At 40.5% G+C, this 18010-nt stretch overlaps 1 protein-coding gene across 1 annotated transcript in view; it reads right to left on the reverse strand.

The window, feature by feature from the left end:
• Positions 1 to 7992: 7992 nt before the first annotated feature.
• The window catches only part of LOC108798403 (UPF0553 protein C9orf64-like), a 17223-nt gene continuing 7205 nt past the window's right edge, over positions 7993 to 18010 (reverse strand). Inside the window, exons 3-5 of the mRNA XM_018570153.1 lie at positions 13292 to 13551; positions 11216 to 11411; positions 7993 to 8404 (exon numbers count right to left, since the gene is read on the reverse strand). Coding sequence (XP_018425655.1) covers positions 8172 to 8404; positions 11216 to 11411; positions 13292 to 13551 — 689 coding nt within the window. The 3' untranslated portion in view covers positions 7993 to 8171. The remainder of the gene's footprint in view (positions 8405 to 11215; positions 11412 to 13291; positions 13552 to 18010) is intronic.

Here is an 18010-nt window from a genome sequence, read left to right on the forward strand (position 1 = left end):
ATGTGGGTGTAGAGACCATGGGACTGCAGGTGACATGTGCTAACTTACAATAATAATAATTTAAATAAATAAAACACATACACTATTTTTATTGTTAGCAAATATTGGCCGCGGCATTTTATTGGTATAAATACATCTATTCTAATCTTTATTAACCATAACTTAAATTAAACCAACCATTAAATCGTTATAACCAACCAATTGCCCAGTTATTAAAACTCGAGCAATACATCACTTAAGGGTATAGTCCCCCTCGTATGAGGTGACAAACCACATAAAATACATCGACTAAGAGGGGGAGGGGGGCTTGCTGAACTGCGATCCAGACACTGAGGTGACTCCCCGAACACCTTCCTTATATAGGGGAACTGTAGAACCTTCTAGAAGTCCTCGCGGAGATGTTTTCCCGACGAAAAATCTTCCAGTAATTTTTCTTAAAGGGCCAGTATCTGAAATTAAATAAACATAGAAAAAAAAACAAAACAATGACAGTCCCCGCATTCCCATGAAAATGGGCCTCTAATGGATGCCATTATTCCATGGGACTGCAGGTGACATGTGCTAACTTACAATAATTTAAATAAAACACATACGCTAATCTTTATTAACCATAACTAGAAATCAACCAACCAATTGCCCAGTTATTAAAACTCAAGCAATACATCACTTAAGGGTATAGTCCCCACCAGCCTGGCTTGCACTACCGCAAGCCCAGGCACCACCACCAGCCACGGCCATTTCAATACAACTCTGTAAATTTTTATTGAAAATATCCAAAGCCACATCCGAGAGATGTACCCCGTCCTGGCGATAAAATCCTTCCAAACCACCCTCTAAATCTCCATGCCTAAAAGAAAACCCACCCAAAAGCGGCATAAATGTTTCCATCGCTTTGTTTATATGCTTACAAATTTCCTCAAAAGGGCGGCCAGCCACAGAAGATAACCATACCAGGTGGAGTATTATCGCTGAGAAAATAAATAAAGTATAGGGCAATGCCTTCTTTAAACTAGACAACTCCTCTTTCATTTTATATAATAAATCTAAAGTTTTGACTCGACCTATATCGTTAACTCCTAAATGAATAATAATTATATCCGGTGTAGGCCAGCAATTCAATAAACTTGGCAAAACGAGCATTAACTTATTCCAATGCAAACCTCCAATCCCCTTCCAAAACACACAAAAACTGTCATTAGGCATACTTAAATTTTCTGAATAACTTCAATGAGCCGCTCGGTTCTGCGCCCAAAAGACAAATGAATGTCCAACGATCCACACTATAGTTCGCCTTCCTGTAATTAGAGACAAATTAGGGCGTACATAGATACTAAATTTGTTTGAACCCCATCTTCCAATTCTTGTAATTACTGATTCGTCAAGACCCAATTTGAGGGCTTCAGTTGCCGCCCCAATCCTAAAAGAATGTGATGAAAATTTGAAATCTTCTAAACCTAAATATGATAAGCATCGTTTAAATACATTATTGAATTGGAATTTTGTAAGTGGAGAACCATCTAAATGGATCAAAAAATTTCCATCAACCTTAGGTCTGGATGAAAGGTAATTTTGTACCATAACTACTGGACAAATAAGAGGATCGCTGCAAGCTCTTAAAGTTAACCAATGTCCTAAACCTAATTGATCCGTCTTGGACCTGGCAATTTTGATATGAACAGCAGATTCAACTAATAAAACATTGTTAAACAAAAAGACCCGACCTACTCCTTTTATTATGGGATACTAGCTCTGAAATGTGAAGAGCTGCAAAAAAAGCTAATATAAATGCTGTATTGAACAATAAAGACTCATAAGCTGAATGGCAGATTCCAGAGGTCGCTCTGCAAATCTGCCTAAGGAGCTCCCCTGATATGGGACGCCTGGAGTCAGGATAGAAATTGCCCTTTTTGTAACCTCTTAAAACTCTTTGAACCGAAAAATAACTGCAACATGGGGGTAGGTTAAATAGCTTAAAGAAAAAAGAAAATGCCAGATACCGTTTTAGCCAAGTGGCTATAGGAAGGTCTGCATTTAATTATTGAGCAAAGACAAGCCAGAATAGATTCCTCGCATGGGGAGAGAAACGACGAACCCATGTCCACGTTAAAAAACGACCACTTTTGCCACGCAGAAGAGTATTCCGCCCAAGTTTTTGGTGCCACCGAATTGTGGATGGTTCCTGAAATAAGGCTCAAATCAAATTCCATAGCTTCTCTGCGCATGGGAAACCCTCCCGATCGGCGTCCGGTAGAAGTTTCCGGAACCGCTGCATCTGAAATCGGGACAAAGAGTCCACCAACACATTCAATTTTCCAGGGATGAATTTAGCTTTTATCCATATATTTAATTTAAGACATAAGAAAACTAGATCTCAACAATTTTATCACCAAAGGGCACTTGGAAGATAGACAATTTATAGCAAAAATAACCCCCTTATTATCCGAGTAAAGTAGAATTCGCCTATTGGAAAAATGAACAACCCATATTTCCAACGCCACTACCACTGGTAAGAGCTCCAACAAAACAATATTTTTCGTAGCCTTCTGGTTCAACCAAGAAGGAGGCCACCTGTCACAACACCAATGGTTGTTCCAAATGGCTCCAAAACCCGTGGAACCAGCGGCATCCTTAAAAAAATTGAATTCCTCTGCTGGGATGAAATCACTCTGCCAAAATGACTTACCGTTGAACGTGTCTAGAAAATTGTACCAAACCAATAGGTCTTCCTTCAAATCCATGTTCAATCTAACATGGGAGAATGGGGACTTAAGCCCTGAAAAATAGCTAAATACAATCTTCTGGAAAAAATGCGACCGACTGGCATAATGCAAGAAGCGAAGTTCAGTAAACCCAACAAAGATTGCATATCTCTCAACACCTTACGCCTACGCAAACGTTTTGTAATGAAAGATTGCGTCCTATTAATCTTTTCCATAGGTAAACTAAATTCTGATGAAACTGTATCAATTTGAATACCTAATAACTGTAATGATACAGTAGGCAGGACGGATTTTTCCTCCGCTAACGGAACCCCGAAATAACTACAAATAGAACTAAACAGTGTGAACAAATTCATGCAAATAGGAGAATTGGGGGGGCCCATAAATAGAAAATCATCTAAATAATGGACAATTTCAAAATAAAAACAAGATAAAGAACACACCACTTATCGAAAAAATAATAACCATCAAAATAAAAACCCAAAGAATTGAAAGCATCTGGGGCTATAGGCAGGAGCCTAAATGCTGACTGACTATCGGCTTTCGCCAGTAAAGCATTACTACCACATTTTTTAACTTTGGCAATCGCCTCATCAAAAGTAGTATAAGATACAGAACATAAAGTTCTATCCATATCTGCTTTGAGAGAGTCATCTTTAGGATAGGAAAGGTGATGAATTAGACTAAAAGAATTGGGGTCTTTTTTTTTGGAACTAAACCCAATGGGGAAATGTGGAAATTCTCAAATGGGAGGATCAATAAAAGGACCCGCAAACCGGCCCGCTAAAATTTCTTTGAAAATAGGATAAAATTCCTGTATTTAACTCAGATTTCTTACTACTTTACAACCAGAACCTTTAAATTCAGGGAGGTAAAACCCAAATTCAAATCCGTTAACGAGTAACTGCGCCTTCCACTGTTCTGGGTACTGCACCAGCCACGGCAGCATTATTTCCAGCCTCACAGGTGTGCAGGCTTTTATGAAAAATATATTTTGCTACTGCGGAAGGAACATTACCCCTTTTAAAACACTTACTCAAAGGATGCGGTCCATTACAAAAGGAACATTCATGTTTATACTTACATGCTGCTGCCCATTTACAGTGACCTTTGTTGTAAGCAAAACAAAAACCTTTGCGAATCGGAGATGTAGAAAAATTACCAGGTTGTTTAAGAGGTATTTGTCAAGACCCCGCTGGATGAAGAAATATGCCTGCCAATTGTCCACACCTGTGCATGTACATGGTACAAGGCTGGAAAATGACGTTTTGCCCATGACAGGTTTTGATCTACCTCTCTCGCAGTGGCAAGACTTTTGGTTCCTTCCTGATAGTTGATGTACATTACTGCAATACTGTTCTCTGACCGAATCTGGATCGGACGACCCACTGAGAAGGCACCCAGCACTCCTGATAGTCTAGAACCAGGATGAGGTTCTTCTGAAAGATCAGCAGAAAGGACTTCCACAACAGGTGCAGGCTTGTCTGTTCAAGACTTAACATAAGAGAGAGTACTGGCGGCTGAAGGCGCAGAGGCCAGTAACAGTGAAGGCAGATCCGAGAAGGGCAGCCACAGAGTCCCGGTTGCTAAGAGCTCTTAGCAACCTCTGACACTCTGTCCAGCTTCTCGCTCAGCTCACTGATGTTATCAGTTGCCAGTGAGCTTAGGGGGATGTCCTAGCTGGCATCTCGCCAAGCTTCTGGCAACCATTGAAGTCAGTGAGCTGGGCAGGAGCGGACAGAGAGCTGCTGACATCCTGGCTCTCTGTCCATCAAACATAACGGCCTGTCCCACCGCAAAGCACCCCCCCAGCACTATCCTCAGCACCTGGCTCCAGAAAACGACTTTCACAGCTTAGACTGTGATTCTGCAGTGAAGGAGGATATCTAGTGTGCCAAAACATGTCTGAACACACATTTTAAAATTACATGCGGATGATTGCCATGAGACACAAACAGCATGTGCAATTACGTGTGAATGGCCATGGCAGCCGTCACTGCTTTGTACAGTGCTTCTAACCTGTAGCTGGTCGCATGAGTCTTATGGGGCAATTAGTGAGGCTCATGCAATTGGTCCATTTCGCAAGTACAAATCCAAAAGCCCTACATACACACTATCTGTTACTGCTGCTGGAGCCCAAACAAGAGCCACTTATGTATACACTTAGTGGTCAGATTATTATGACCACCTGACGTTTGTAGGCAAATTAGCTATAATCAGCTATAATTTGGCGCTGAAGTTGCTAGAGGGCCAGACCATTATAAATAGGGAAGCAGGTTGTTTACCACGACAGTAGAAGTGATTTTTTTTCTGAAGATATGGGTAAACAACACGATTTAACAGCCTTTGAACGTGGGATGTTCAATGCAGCTCGCGCCATGGAGCGAGTCTCAGCAAAACAGCAGAATTCGTTAAATGTTCAAGAGCAGCTGTTGTTAAAGTGTTTAAAGACGGGACTGTCAGTCGAAAATCTGGGTCTGAACGTGCGAATTGTGGCCGTCAGCGACTAGTCAATGTTAGGGCAGAACAGAGAGTGGCAAGACTGGTACAAGACAACAGAAGGGCAACAGTGCAGTGTCAGATCCCTCGCATCACCTTTCAATATCTCGTGGAGTCACCAGGCGGCCCAACAAAGTACTGATGGGGTGGTCATAATAATCTGGCCACTCAGTGTATATCACCATCTTCTTCAAGTATACATTTAGGCACCTTTTTGCCTCTTTGTAATTGCATTGTTACTGACAGAACATATAGGAGAAAACATAAAGAGGAAGGGAGAGAAAAAAAGCAGCACATTACAAACCATCAGTTATTTATTTGCAAAGACCATTAAAAGATATTCAATACAAAATGAAGGTATTAAAAAGAAAAAAGGCAACATACAGAAATACATTTTTAGTACCATCACACAACCCAGAAGATTTTAAAGTTGTATAAATTTTAAATCACACAATGGTTTCTTTTATCTCTTGGGGACTCTGGTAGAAGATCTTCAAAGCACACCTGCCATGGAAATTACAAGGAGGTTGAAATCTCCCTGCTGGATTTTATATTGTGAAGAATTTAACCTGGGAACAGGAAAGCCGAAAACATAACGGGCAGAAAATATGGTGGGAAGATCATGCCACTGGCTTCCCTCAAAGATCTCAGAAACACTCAGGTGACTCAATCCATCATATTTCTGTAAATTCATTCTCACTTTTTGGCAGTCTTTTGAAGGTCAGCACTACTGCCATTCTATTTATATGGGTTTCCTGTAAGTGCAGTAAGTGTAATTCTAATTTTATGGTTTGACTGTGTGTGAGATGGAGACAACTGAGGACTTAAACATATAGGGAATGTATATTTTTTTTAGTGAAATCACCTTTATACTGTTTCCCAGAGATCAAATGGGTGAAGAGTGCAAAATTTCAGCACAGATAATTAGCAAAGCAGCAGCTTTAGAAACAAGATCTGATACATGACTTAACTGACTGCTGTCCTAATGATATAAAAGCTCAGTTAGAGTTTCGTTTTAACAGTACACTTTAACTTGGGCATTATCCTCAATGTCAGAGTTTTGTTTTAATAATGCACAAATTAAGTCAGTGCTGATGTCACCATGCTGTTAAATCCTCCACCCAAACTTCACTCTGGGGCAGCCCTCTCAACTTCAGCAAGGGGTCTTGAACATGCATAAAACAAAAAACAGAAGAGGCGCCTCCTCCTTGTAAAGTATCCATTATTAATAAAAAAAATGAATAAAACTACTCACAAGCATAACAGGAATATATGCATGACCGTCATTACTTCAGTATACCAAGGTCTGAACCTCTGGGCAGCATAACTGGACAGAATACTCCTCCACTGGACTCACCAGTAAAACAAGGCTATGCGGTTTGGGGGCAAAACCCCTTTTATCAGAGCTGATCATTCATCTACATACTATAGTATATATACACCCACAGCCATAAGTGCAAGTCTCTTCCAAGAACCCACGGTGCTCCTCCCATATATATCCAAAGTGTAGCAATAAACTTTCAAGAACTTACTTATTAGACGAGAAACAGCATTGTCGTACAGTAACTATGACAATGCATTTGTCCATAATGTTTCTGGGAACCGTATTGGAAGCAATGTCATAGCAAACCACCGAATGCTGAAAATTACATAACAGAAGTGATGTACCCGGAAGGGCTCGTCTGCCCGAATGACTAATAAGCAGGGCACCTGGAAGGCTACAGAAGTGTCTCCCTGTTGACATGGCAACCATCAAAAGTGCCAATTGGGAACCAGACTGTCATACTAGATGGGAGGGCCCAATATATCTATAAATGAATCATTGGATATAATAGGCACATATTTGGCTGGTGCAAAACAGGACAGAATAACCTTATTAAAAGGGAAAGAAAAATCTGTTATATCCTTCACATAATTACCCATAAATTATTCAATATACGTAATGTAGGTATAATTGATAATCATAAATATATGACTAAATAATAAAAAGTATTCGAAAGAACAACTCTCCCTCCAAATGTTAGTTTTAGAAAACCACGAGATCTTAGGAGTACAGTTGCCCATACTAGATTAAGATCCAGTCAGGCACCGACATGTAGAAGGGGCCATTTTGGCTAAGAGAGCTTGGTATACTGGTGTGATAATGGTCATCTATATATTCCTGTTTGCAAGTAGTTTTATTCATTTTTTTAGTTATATTTAATAAATGATTCATCACTTCATAAGGAAGAGGCACCTTTTCTGTTTTGCCTGTGGGAGATTCTGCCTCCTGTGGCAATTTCTCCTCCTTCCTTTTAACTCCCCACCTCTTCCTCTCTAATAATCCTGCTCTCTGGCTACCTCGCCCTTCTGTTTCACCACCCTCCCTGCAGCTCTGTATCTGTTCCCAGCGCATCAAGTCCCCAAGGCCCTCTCCCTCCTCTCCGAAATCTTCCCGGCCACGTCAAAGAAGTCATCTCTCTCCCCGCAGTAAAATTAATTTTGATCTTCCTGCCACCTCCTCACCCATATCCCTCCTAGGAGCTTAGCAACCCTGGACAGCTCACCATGTGATCTCTGCCAGGTCTCGCATGGTTCTGCTGCCCACATACTCTGTGCCATAATAACCCCTCCTCTTCTGAACATATTGCCCGCTATCATTCCCTCCACTGCACACTTTACCCACTGTCATACCCTCTGCACTCCTCTCCTATACACACTGGCTGCTGTTATATGCCCTGTCACTTTTCTACTTAACATGATGTCATACACTCTACTCACTTCCTCATCTGCAGATATTACCCACTAAAACAGTTCTTCATTATTCAGAATATCACCAACCTTTCCCGTTCTGGAATGGGCACACTATTGCTAGGATTTTAAAAATTTAGGTGCAACTACCAAGAAAGCATATTAACTACTGAAAACAAATTAAGGGGTCAATTAAAGCAACTGGTAATTAAAGAAAACCAGCTAATAGTAGATACAGCGAACCCTGTGGAAGGGAACCACTTTTATTGCCTCCCTGTAGTCCCGGGCATAATCCCACAAGAAGTGGTCAATTAAGACAGGGTTAATTTCATTGCTCATTTTCTCCCCTTTTTTCTCGAATAGTTCCCGTAGACCTTCACAGACCAATTCCACAGCCCAAATAGAGCAACCACGAATCTCCATTTCCTCACGATCTCCATTCTGGAAAAGCCAACCTGTATGGACAGTAAACAAAAACATACATTTAGAACTTTGAGAAACAATTGTAGAGGAGTAGAACAGGAATAAACATCAAAACCAAAGGCCAAGAGCAGCCCTTAGAGGCATACTCTATAACCATAAGTATAGTTTTCTGTGCTTGCTGAAAGGTGTCATATGTAAAGACGACTCCTAGCCCTTGTCCTGTAAAATAATATATTAACATCTCTCAGAAGCATTCTTCTTGAGATCAAATACTCATGAGCAGACCACAATCTAGCACTATTTACAGACTCTTTTGCAGTCCCATGCAGAATACTAGGTTAGCACAGACTAATATTCTCTACCATAAGCAGCTGTGCATATGTAGTACAGCAGAGCAGCTGCAGATATAATCAGTGTGCTGGAATTTAGGAAATAAGCACAAGAGGGGCGCCTTTCCTGGTGCAGATCAATTTTATTTCAGTAGATATAAGTAAAAAACCGAATGGTACTCACAAAACATGAAAATCACACAGCCATGGGATAAGAGCTGACAGGCAGTAAGATGTCCACTAGGCAATGCCAATGTGTAGTGACGTTAACGCGTTTCCGGGGCAACTGCTGTTCTGATAAAGGGGGCGTGCCCCGGAAACGCGTTAACGTCACTACACATTGGCATTGCCTAGTGGACATCTTACTGCCTGTCAGCTCTTATCCCATGGCTGTGTGATTTTCATGTTTTGTGAGTACCATTCGGTTTTTTACTTATATCTACTGAAATAAAATTGATCTGCACCAGGAAAGGCGCCCCATTTGTGCTTATTTCCTAGATTCTCAGCTTTCCTGGCTTCTTTGGGGCAGCGTCCTGCAGTATGCCTAAGAGGATTTCCCACTAAGGATTGACCGTCCGTGGCGCTTCATTGTTTTTATAGTAAGCTGGAATTGTTCAGGCCTTAGGGCCTATTCACACCATATCCGGATCAGATGCGGTACGTTAAGTTTTTCTTCTGCACCAAAAATGCATCCCAATGCATTTGTATGCGATTTTTGGGCTCTGTTCACACCAGTCTAGTCCATTCCAGTGCAGGCAAAAAAAAAATGCTGCATGTCACATTTTTCCTGCACTGGAATGCACCGAAACGTGTCACAAATGCACCGCACCGGAACGCAACAGAAGCTATGACATGGAGCAGAAAGAGAATAATTTGCATAATTACATTACCCCCTAAAAAAACAACACAATGGAACGCATCACAAACGCTCTGCGTTTGCAGAAACGCGTGCCGATATGGTCCAGACATGGTGTGACAGGGCCCTAAAAGGTCTCTTTCCTTTTGTGCATGTATTGTGTTCTTGTTGAGATTTTGAACGAATGAAAAGTCCACCGATACATCAAATTACATTCCGTCAGATATACATTTTACAACCGGGCTGTATGGAAAAAATTTGAGCACGACAAATAAAACACAAATCAGGGATATACCATCAACTGATAGATTTTCGATTGAAAGATCATTCGTGTATGATTTCAGAACGAAAATCTACTAGTGTATGGCCACCTTTAGTTGTTTTATTGCAAGGAGGTTGTGCCTCCTTGCAATAAGCAATAAAATGCAAAGAGATACAGAGGTTAGTAATAACCAGATTTATTTGGATTCATTTTATTTTTTACATTTTCAACTGAGTATAATAATAGGCACCATACAGTATGTATAGTAGTTGTACAGGAAACTATTCAGATAATTTTATAGAAATATAGCTAAAAAAAAAAAATAGTGAAAACCTGTCTGTATGACTGGTAGGGAGATCAGATTTTAAGCTACTTTGGATCAGGGACCTTTTAAGCTGTCTAAATGCTTCGTAACATGCAGCAGAGTTTCTCAAATAAATCAAATTATTACATATGACAGAATTATTTGAATAAAACCTAACTACCATCTAAATATCTAAAAGGTACACAAACATATCTTCATATGAATTGCACACCCATCAAACTAATGAATTAAGCACAAGATTGACAACAGGATGTACTTTCCTGTAAATGTTGTGGCAATCATTCTCTGATTTCTGGATCCACCTATGTGGAGATGCATAGTTTGTAATGCTTGGAATCTTATTTTGGCGGTATGAGTGTAAATGTGCTAAATGTCATTAATTTTCATGCATTAGAAAGACTGTTTTATGTGAAATCACCTATGGATGCACTTATATAGAAACATACAGGTTTATCACACAAACAAATTCATTGGTTTGGCCACCCAAAACACATGAATGACGATCCTCGGTTTGTATAAGTTCTCTTTATAGCTTGTTGAGTCTGAAAGCTAACAACTCTTTATCATGAAATGTTGCAGGATTTAAATGTTCAGCCTCTGTGACTCTGAGCAGCAATTGCAGCATTATAAACTCTACATCCAGGGAAGGACTTCAACTATGCATATTTATCAAGTTTTGAAGCAGTGGATTGTATTGGATCTCTATATGTAAAAAAACAATAAGGTGATCAGCGCCAGTAGGTGAAATAAGAGCTAATAATCATACACATCTACTACAATGAAACATATATAAATTAAATGTTTCGGATCTCTATTTCTAGTTAGACAGAATCACATTTGCCCGGAGATTATTTATGGCAATTGTCAATTTTAAATTTATAGTGAAGGAAGAGGATGAAGTGACCTTCCTTTTTCTAAGCGAATGTGATTGTTCTTGAATACTTTCATTTAAACAAAAGTGGGAGAGATTTTACTGCTTCACAATCAATTATGTGAGAAAGATGGAATGCTTTTATTGGGGAATATTCCTCTACATGGATGAGATAACATAGTGGAAACCATATCACAAACCTTCTTTAAGCTTCTTCAGTAGTTCTTCCGAGTATCTCATTGTGCCAAAATGTACCAAGGCTTGTGGTATCCGGTAGTCAGCAAACATGGTGATTTTGTTGATGTCATAGAAGCAGCCGTCACCTTTCCCTTCTAATACACCCCATGTGTCTCCTACCAGGATCTGAGCACGCTTGTAGAAGGCGACTTTTTCACCCTGAAGTTTAGAAAGCAGGAGAGTCATTATGACTTATACTGGCCACACACAAAAGTTTCAAGCAATTTTAAACTTTCCATGATACAAAAGAACAAATGGTTCAAAGGCAAGCTACCTCCAAAATGTTGGAACAAATAAAACTGTTCTTGGTAGGCCACTTAAATTTATCGTATTTTATATATGGATTGTTCTAGCTACAAGCTCAAAATGTCTGGACTTGCTCTCACTTGGGAATCTTCACACTAGGGAGTTTTTAAAGGGTATGTTGGAAAAAAAAATCATTTTTTTTCTTAGTCCTGACCATAACAAAGAAGGGAAATATTTGCAAAAGCACTATACATCCCCTGTGCGACCTGGATAGGCAGATGAAGGCACAAATTAGCTCTATAATCATTCATAAATCATGACTTTTTTTATGTACAAGCAGTGAACGTACCTGAATTTAACTTTGTATCAGGACAAAAGACGCTAACCAGGGTGATGCAATCCAAGGAGAATGCTAATAGGAGAGAGCAGGGTGACAGAAAGAGGAGTTCATCAGTGTGCAGCTTCTCCTTTTACTGTACAGTGAGTGTTTAGAGGAGACAGGTAAGGTAAAGTGAAACTGCAACCAAAAAAAATCAGGTGCCCTCCTCTGCTAGGCAGGACTGTGCTGTGTGCCAGAGCTGTGTAAATCTCAGGACTTGAAGGACAATAATTAAACATTGTGAATAGTAGCTCTGTACCCTATTGTAGAATGTGTTCTTACCATGCTTCTGTGCATTGTGATTTGACCATTAATGTTTACTTTATAACTATTTTAAGTAACAAAATAGGTTTAAATGTAAAGTCCTCCTAGAAAAAACTAAATGCACACACATTCATAAAAGATTGGAGCCAGAAAAGCACTGCAACCACAATTAATGGATCGTGGGGCCAATGCTCTGGCTCCTACAGACTCTTCCTCTTGTCCCTGCTTGGACTGAGGTATGCACTTGAAGTTTCACAAGTGTGGTGACATCATTGCACTTGTATTCCACTGAGAACAAGTCCATTTGCTGCAGTGCCAGGCGGACTTGTAGTTTCTCCAAGCAAAACGAATGGCAAACGCACTCATCAATTCCTAACCAGCTTTAAAGCAAGGTGCACATGGAATGGCTTTACACAGTTCAACAACAAAAAAATTCCCAGCACACTTACCTGATTTTTTGCAGCCTGGCTGGTGAATGTGCTGGGAAACTTTTTGTTGTTGTAGTTTCTCCATTCACAGGTCCTGTCAAAGGAAGATACAACTGTGTGGGTGGAGCTGTACACAGCTGCAAAATATTTTAATAGCAGCAGCTGGAGAAGAACCCCGCAATCTTTATTACTCAGATAAATGTGTGTCGGGTTTGGGAGATGGCTATGTAACCATGTTTCTTGTTGCACCCTAAATATGGTATAAAAAGGTAAAAATACAATGAACTAGAAGTGCATATTTGGGAGAGCAGTGCCAGGAGTGCAGTTTCATTAATCCATAACAACCATTTTTCAGGTAACTGAAGGCAAATATATCCAATGTAATTATGGGTTAGTCCAAGACTTTGAACCTTATCATTACACTTTGCACTGCAATAATAAATAAACCTGATAATGTTCTGTGCAGAATTGCAGCTTTGAAATAGTATTTAGATAAGGGAGTTATGCAGATTTTAAAACTACACATTTAATATGAATTGCAAAATGGGCACTGTGACCAGTGAGAGCTACAATACAATCCTAAGAAGGTGCTCAGCAGAGTGAAACTGCCACAGGCCCACACTGTAAATTCAAGCATTTTGCAATCATCAATTAGGAGAAGTGACACTTTAGCTGACAAAAACCCACAGCCACATGAAGATTTAAATATGACTGAGACTAACCTGAAAGACTCCTTCATCCCTGTAGGAGGGGAAATTCTCTACCACCAGATGCATCAGCTTTACTGCACTCTTCTCACTCATTTTCACACAGTTCAAGAATGAGCCCCCATATTTTTCCATGAGAATCTTCCCTGTCTGGTGAAGTATCTCCAGGCGTTCCTCAATCATTGGGATGGGGAACTCGGAATCACTACGCAGAATATGCTTCAGCTGGTCCATGGTTATATTGGCATAATAAGACGCAGTTGTAAGAGGAATTCCTAGATACATAAATATAGATTATTCAATGGTAGCAGAACATTTAAAATAAATAATAATTCATGAATAAATCACCCAACATATTTATTTTTCCTTTCTGATCTGTTTTTGTGTTATCTTTCCCCTTTGGGCCTGTTTATTATTAGAACATTGTCATAGCTTAAGATAAGAATGTAATACACACATTGTTATTTTATAAAGTTTTCTTTTGCCAATATTGTCTTGCAAACATTTTTTTTTTATTATTGTAATCTATAGACAAAAAGATTTACACAAACCGACCGAAATTTGCACAGTGGGTTCACCCCTTCCGGCCCCATCCCATGATCAGAAGATTGAAGGAGCCGGTCGGAAAATCTTTAAATGAACGGTGCTTGCAGCCAATTAACTGCAAGCACCAATCACGTATTCTGACAGCGGCAGCTGACAACACAAAGGAAACAGCAGGGGATTCCTCAAATCCGCTCTATTTTATTGTTCAGCACGTGGGTTGAATGAAAAAAGATAGAACAGTGTATGTCCTGCTTAAGAGGACGTTGCAGGTACAAAGCATGGCGGTAAATGCAAATGAACAAAGGTATTTTTATTTAAAATTTGATAAATTTGGTATAGTGGTAAGCACTTCTGCCTTGCAATTGGGGAGTCCCCAATTCAGACACTGGTCAGGACACTACCTGCAAGGAGTTTGCATGTTCTCCCTGTGCTTGTGTGGGTTTCCTCCGGGTACTCCAATTTCCTCACACACTCCACACAAGACATGCTGGAAGGTAAATTGGCCCTATATGTATGTATGCATGCATGTGCAATAGGGACCTTAGATTGTAAGCTCCTTGCGGGCAGAGACTGATGTGAATGTTCTGAGGAAATTGTTGTCAGTATATAAATACCTATAATAAATAATAATAAAAGGAAATTAAAATAACAGAAAGTAATTAATTGGGCCTGATTAGAGTTAAAAGGAGAACTATGAGGTGAGTGCTTTTCACTCACCCCATAGTTCGAGCCGACATGTGACAATGAAACTGTCACAGGTCGGCTCAGTAGATCAGTAAGTGAGCGAATGCATACCGTCGCTTGCTCACTTTCCGATTGTTTCCCCGCTCCAATCTGCCAGCCCTGACTGGAGGAACGGACGGGGGAGGGGGCGGGCACAGCTGGCTCTGCTTGTAGATAGGCAGAACCCGCTGTCACTCCCTCAGCTGGGTGGATCTCAACAGCATTGTTGGGATCCGTCCTGGCTTCAGAGCTCTCAGTATTAGGAACTATTTCTGAATCTAAAGATGTTCACAGACATTCTCCTGATCATATATCTGCGTCTAATGCCACTACGACATTAGAAAGTCTCCAATCTGATGCCTTTGAGACGCACTCAAATACTGCTGGCTGAAGCTCAAAGGCAATAATGATTGGATGGGTTAGAAAGTGTGCAAGTACACAAAACACACATCAAATTAAATTGCACTTAAAGAAGAACTATGGGGTTAGAGCTTTTCCCCATTGTTCTCCTTAGGGTAACGGGAGGACACAAACTAGCGTCCTCCCGTTACCCACAGCTCAATATACCGCGAGCTACAGCTCACGGTATACTGAGACGCCGCAGCTGAAGCGGATCCCGACAATTAGGCAGAGCCAGCTGTACCCGCCCCCTCCCCTGTCCGATCCGCCAGTCAGCGCTGGAGGATCGGAGCGAGGATGGGGGGAATCCAGTCCCTAACCTGTTACGGCAGAGAGCCGTGACAGGATCGAGAAGTGAGCGAACGCCAGTATGTGTTCGCTCACTTCCCGATCTACTGAGCCGACCTGTGACAGTTTCATTGTCACAGGTCCGCTAGAACTATGAGGATGAGTGAAAAGCTCTCACCTCATAGTTCTCCTTTAAGACAGGGCTGTGAAATTCCTGGTTACCAGAAAATAAACTCTAGTTACAGGGTCAAGAAGAGCTATTTCTAGGGCTAGAATGCAGGGGCTATTGTCAAGTAAACGTGGTACTGCGTGAAAATGTACTGACAGCTGGGGATGCGCATGAGTAAGGCAAGTATGAAGGTATGAAATAGGCAAACTTGGCTCAGTCTTTCTCGCGCAATGCCAGCTGTCAATACAGTCATGTTAGCGGCTACGTTTTCATGTAGTGGCGACTTTACCCAACAATAACCCCGGCATTTCGGCTCCTGCCTTCCCACCAGCAAAAGCTAGGTCAGCATGTTGAGGAAAACCCTATGGCCAAGCATTACCTTCCCCTTCTTAAGCTGATATTTGTCAGGACCATGACTTGGAAGTTATAGGCACTTTGCGTTTTTGTTATTTATGGTTTGAAGTTATTATTTGGGTAAAGTAATAGTCTATTCTGTATTATTGTTAATGTAATACTTTGTTCAATATTAGTAAAACAAATGCTTTCCTTTTAAATGTTACATAACTATATATCTTTCCACCACCTATATACTCGTATGCAGTTTGTGTATTTCTGGCACTTGGGTATTAAAAGCTCCCCGTTCTGGTAAGATTTGTCCAGGCCTATCTTATAATTTACAGTATTGCAAACGATAAAAATAAATGGATACAGCTCATCAAGTACACAGATGGAATATACAGGATATACGGAGAATCTAAGTAGCCAAAAGGCACCATAGTTTTACAGATGTAACCTAGGAATGGCACATCATCCCAAAAAGAATGTAATACCTCCCCATGCCCCCCATTTGGGACTATTCAAAATGCCATCACCTATAAAAAGATAAAGACATCCTGATCTTTATAGTGTGAGAAGCCAAAAGTGCAACACTTTACGTGTGGAACAACCCCCCTCCCCCTAAGCAGTTACCGTCTGGAGCAAGCCCAGTAATTTATACACATTAGTCCCCATTCCCACATAGGCGTACTGCGGTTGTGTGCACTTTCTGCGTTTGCCACGTATCCCCATTGAATTCAATGGATTCATGTACGTGTGACAAATGCACAAGAGGAACTCATGTAGAAAAATCTGCAATGCGTGCCCCTCATTCTTTTCTCACGTGTTTGTGGAAAGCACAAGCAGAGTTTGGGGTAACGTTAACTAGTAATAGCAACGCAAACGCATTTTGTGAAAACACGTCAAAGTGAGCATTTGTATGCGCTTTTGACGCACGTTCTCAGAATGCCTAGGTGTGAATGGGGACTTAGATGCTGACAGTAACAGCTTTTCACCTGTGTACGAGTTCTTTCATGTGTTTACAGATGCAAGAACTAGCATATTCCTGATGCAGCAGTAACATGGATAAGTACATCTGATTGGCAATGTCCCATTATTAATGCCGCAGCTTGTGATCATTGTATGATTTACTATTGTGCAGCCATTAGGCTAAATTATGACATATAATAAAATCATTTCTCACATATGGTATCTAATCGTTTTTTCCTTCAACCAACAGATCATTGTTTATTTAGTGACTCTTAAAGTGTATTTGTGCCAGGGAACAGGATATACTGCAAAGCAGACAAATGGAGACAGCAGGTTGTGTATTTTCTCTTTGGTGTTTTCTTATACAAAGTAAGCCATACCTTCCTACAATAGCCATAAAACCTGCAACACTGTATAAAAAAAGTATATGGTCTTCTGAGATGTGTCCCTCTTTTGTAATTCAAGGAAGCTGTGCTGAGGTGTTGTCGTAAAGGAGAGGTAATGGAAGAGTAAAACAACTTTAAAACAGCTCAAAAAATGTGACCAACACAACCCAGACAGTGAACCTGGAGTCTTCGGTAACCACAAATACCAAAATATCACATAACCACTTTGCTGGACTCCGCAGATTTTCACCACATCAAATCCAGACAGAGCCATTAAATAAGTAATCATAATTTATTACAATATATTTTCTTTTCGTTTTTTTGTCAGGATTCCGTGCAGTGTGGGGCGGTGATGGCTGTGATCTGTCACAGGAGGCAAAGCTGGGAGGTGAGAACAGAGCTCCTCCCACACCTCCTGTGTCAGGATCCAGAGCGCGATTGGAGGAGAGTGCTCTGATCTGCCACAGGAGGCGGAGCTCTACTCCCCCATTGCCTGCTCGTCTCCTGTGACAGCTGATTCAGGAAGGAGAGCGGGTATATACTTCACTGATCAGCTAATCGTGAGTGTTTGTAAATAACTGAATATAGTGTGCTTACTGTGTCCCCAATTATGAATGAATGGGAAGTGATCTACATCACTTCCCATTCATTCATGATTGTGGACATGGTAAACATACTATCTCCACAATGTATGAATGAACAGTAGCACTCAGTATAGAGGCTTCCTGTTCATTTTTAACAGAGGCTGCAGAAAAGAGATTGGAGGACTTTGTGTTCTCTGATATTTCCCTTTAAAAAGGGAAATATCAGGGGTCTGTTTAGACCCCTGATATTTGCCTAGAGCCCCCGACAGTAAAGTAAAACAAAAAGATAAAAATGAAATTAAATCATTTACATTTTAAATAAAAAATATTTTTT

The sequence above is a fragment of the Nanorana parkeri genome, unplaced genomic scaffold (genome assembly GCF_000935625.1).
Source record: "Nanorana parkeri isolate BGI_ZX_2015 unplaced genomic scaffold, ASM93562v1 scaffold1465, whole genome shotgun sequence".
NCBI lineage: Eukaryota > Metazoa > Chordata > Amphibia > Anura > Dicroglossidae > Nanorana > Nanorana parkeri.